Source organism: Cariama cristata, unplaced genomic scaffold, assembly GCF_000690535.1.
Source record: "Cariama cristata isolate BGI_N322 unplaced genomic scaffold, ASM69053v1 scaffold14807, whole genome shotgun sequence".
Classification (NCBI taxonomy): domain Eukaryota; kingdom Metazoa; phylum Chordata; class Aves; order Cariamiformes; family Cariamidae; genus Cariama; species Cariama cristata.
The window spans coordinates 1-3,339 of NW_009627168.1; the positions used below are offsets into that span (position 1 = coordinate 1).

General features: G+C 60.5%; 1 protein-coding gene across 1 annotated transcript; it reads right to left on the bottom strand.

Annotated features, from left to right (window-relative positions):
* Positions 1-1,078: 1,078 nt before the first annotated feature.
* On the bottom strand, positions 1,079-3,335 carry LOC104157186 (zinc finger protein 397-like; the record flags this gene model as incomplete). Its single annotated transcript, XM_009704341.1, has 3 exons — positions 1,079-1,839; positions 2,759-2,948; positions 3,177-3,335. Coding segments are annotated over 3 exons (1,110 nt in total), but the record flags the coding sequence as incomplete, so codon positions are not given.
* Positions 3,336-3,339: the final 4 nt, after the last annotated feature.

Here is a 3,339-nt window from a genome sequence, read left to right on the forward strand (position 1 = left end):
CAAAAAAAGGGGTCAAAAAAAAAAAAAAAGGGGAGTTGGAATTGGAAGGGAAGATGGGGCATCCCGGCGGTGGGGTTAGGGTGGAGGGGAGATGGCCATGCCCAGAGGAGAGCAAGTGAGGCACCAGGCTCATGGAGGACATCAATCATCAGTTCATCTTCATCCCCACCCGTGTTACAGCTCCTTTGGGACGCTGTGCTGGAGTCGCCAGGCTCAGATGAGACATCAGTCATCCGCTTGTCTTCACCCATATTGCACCTGCTCCACGGCCAAGGAGACACATCCTGGAGCCACCAGGCTCATGGAGGACGTCCGTCATCAGGTCATCATCACCCCCAGCCGTGTTGCACCTGCTCCAGGACCAAGGAGACACATCCTGGAGCCACCAGGCTCATGGAGGATGTCAGTCATCAGGTCATCTTCACCCTCAACTGTGTTGCATCTCCTTCAGGACCAGTCTTGGAGCCAGCAGGCTCAGGGAAGACATCAGTCATCAGCTCATCATCCCTCCATCCAAATCGCATCTCCTCTGGGACTAGGAAGATGCATCCTGGAGCCACCAGGCTCATGAGGGACATCACTCATCAGCTCATCTTCACCCTGAGATGTGTCACATCTCTGGGACGCAGCGTCCTGGTGCCACCAGGCTCATGGAGGACACCAACCATCAGCTCATCATCCACGCTGCATCTCCTCTGGGACCAGGGAGCTGCATCCTGGAGCCACCGGGCTCACGGGAGCTATCAGTCATCAGCTCATCTTCACCCCTATCTGTGTCACATCTCCAGGACCACGGAGCCAAGTCCTGGAGCCACTGGGCTTTTGAGGGACATCAAGCATCAGCTCGTCATCCCCCCATCCATGTCGCATCTCTTCCGGGCAAACCAGTCCATCCACAGTAGCCGTGTGGCACTGGCCAGCAAGGAAACCAGCACCCTCCACCTGGGGCACCCGCCAGGTCCACCCCACCCACCCAACTTCAACCGTTCCCCCCCACGGTGGTCACCCATCACCACCACCTCTATCGGGATGAAGCGGTGCCACCCTCCTCATCCTCCCCACCATCAAACCCCATCATTTATCCCTGGGCCGCGCGGGCGTGGATGCGCGTGTGCCGGGCGAGGGAGGACTTGTTGCTGAAGCTCTTCCCGCAGTGGGGACAGGGGAAGGGTCTCTCCCCCGTGTGCGAGCGCTCGTGCACCGTCAGGTCCGCCAAATACTTGAAGCTCTTGCCGCAGGCGCCGCAGGGGTAGGGTCGCTCCTCGGTGTGGCTCCGTTGGTGCATGGTGAGGTTGGATTGTTGGCTGAAGCGTTTGCCGCAAGCGGCGCAAGGGTAGGGTCGCTCGCCCGTGTGCGACCGTTGGTGCTTGTTGAGGTCCGATGGGTTGGTGAAGGTCTTGCCGCAGGAACCGCAGGCGTAGGGACGCTCACCCGTGTGAAGCCGTTGGTGGGTGGTGAGGGTGGAGAGGTGGCCGAAACTCTTGCCGCAAGCCCCGCAGGCGTAGGGCTTCACACCCGTGTGGGTTCGCTGGTGGGTCTTCAGGTGGGTCAACCGGCCGAAGCTCTTGCCGCACTCGCCACAGGGGTACGGACGGTCCTTCCCCTGCGCCGACAGCTCCCGCTTCACCCAGGGCTTCTCTGGGCTCCTGGTGTCCTCTGCCAGTCCAGGCGGACCTTGGGCGAGGGGCTGTGGGAAGGGTGGGATCTGGCGCCGGTGGGTCCCCCTCCGGGTAGGGGTCCCGGCTGTCGGGGCACCTTGGAGGGTGCTGGGTGGGTGCGGGGGGTCTTGACGTTGCAAATCGGACACCTCCGAGTCTCTGCTCGCTGCGGTGGGACCTGCTAGGGGGGAAGGAGAAGATGCTTCACGAGTTGGTTCTCAACGGAGGACACAACCCTTCTCCTCTGACCCCACCGCCCTCGATCTCCTCCAGCAATGGTGGAGATGGTCCAGCTCCCACCGATGAGCGAAACCCCAAACGCATCCATGGATGGCCATCAGGCCATGCCAGGGGAGGGATGAAGTTGAAGCCACCTCAGTAAAGGAACCCAGCTGGGCCAAGGGGCAAGGACGGCTGCAGGACAACTCCGAGAGGTGCCCACCGTGCTCCAACCATCATCCCTGATACACCACAACTCCTTAAGGCAGCGTTTCCAGCATCACCGTGAAGGAGAAGCTGATGCCGGAGGAAGGGAAGAAGATTTTGGGGCTCAAAAGTTTCCAGAGGACAAACGGGGAGAAGAAGAGCGCTCTACGGATGCTCATGATCTTCACTCCAAGATCTCCATCCTTCTCTAACTTCTCCACAACTCAGGAGACGGCCGTCTTCCAGCTTCCCACATCGGCGTGCCCATCTCAGATACGTCTCCCTGCCCTTCTTGCTTCCCTTTGGGTTTTGAGCCCAAGGAGACCTTTCTTCTCGCACCGCAACAGGGCTCAAGATCACACGTGGCGGCGCCGCCGCAGATCCTTCTCGGGGTCCTGTCTTTCTCCTTCCTCAATACCCCAAGAGTTCTCCCAGCACCAGGACCTCATTTCTGACCCTCTTCCCCCCGCTTTGCTGTCGCGCGTTCTCCGCCAAGAGCGACAAAACCAACCCAAAAAAGAGCAATGGGAACGTCCCTGGGGAGGACCAGACCAGACCAAGCCCATCGCAGGAGACACCCCACCACCTCCGAGCTCCCCTGGCTCCTACAGCAGCTTCTTCCCCCCTTTTTTTTTTGGAGGGGGGTGAAGGGTTTCTTGCCTTGAGCCCATTACCTGCTTCTTGCCGGCGCCGCTCCTCTTCCTCGGGGACAAACTTGACCTTGCTTCGGGCTACCTCCTCCCGCCAGCCATCTCCGGAGGGGAGCTGGGGTGACTCAGGTGGGGGGCTTGGTGGGTCCCCCACCATTTCGGGGTCCTCCACGTCCCCTGGGGCCACCTCTTCCACCTTCACGCGCACCGTCACCTGCGGGATCCAAGGAAAAAGGGGCACCCAGGGGCTGCAGAGGGGAGTTGGGTGCCCAGGACCCCCATCCCTCCTGCCTTTCCGAGGTCAGTTTTGGGGGTGCCCTGTGGGAACGAGCTCGGAAGCAATGCTGGAGGGCGGGGGTTGTGCCCAGTTTTGAGAAACGGGAGGGTGGGAGCTCCTTGCAAACCCCAACCCAGGGCAGGATGATCTGGTCACCGCTCTCACCTGCTGCTCCCAAATCCCATTGGGATCTCCCTGTCCCAACTGGAAGCTCTCGGCCAAGGCGACGGCTTGGGCGCAGGATTCAGGATGTCGCACCCAGACCCAGCTCTGGATTTCCTCAGGAAGGATGCTGAGGAATTGCTCCAGCACCAGTAACTCCATGATC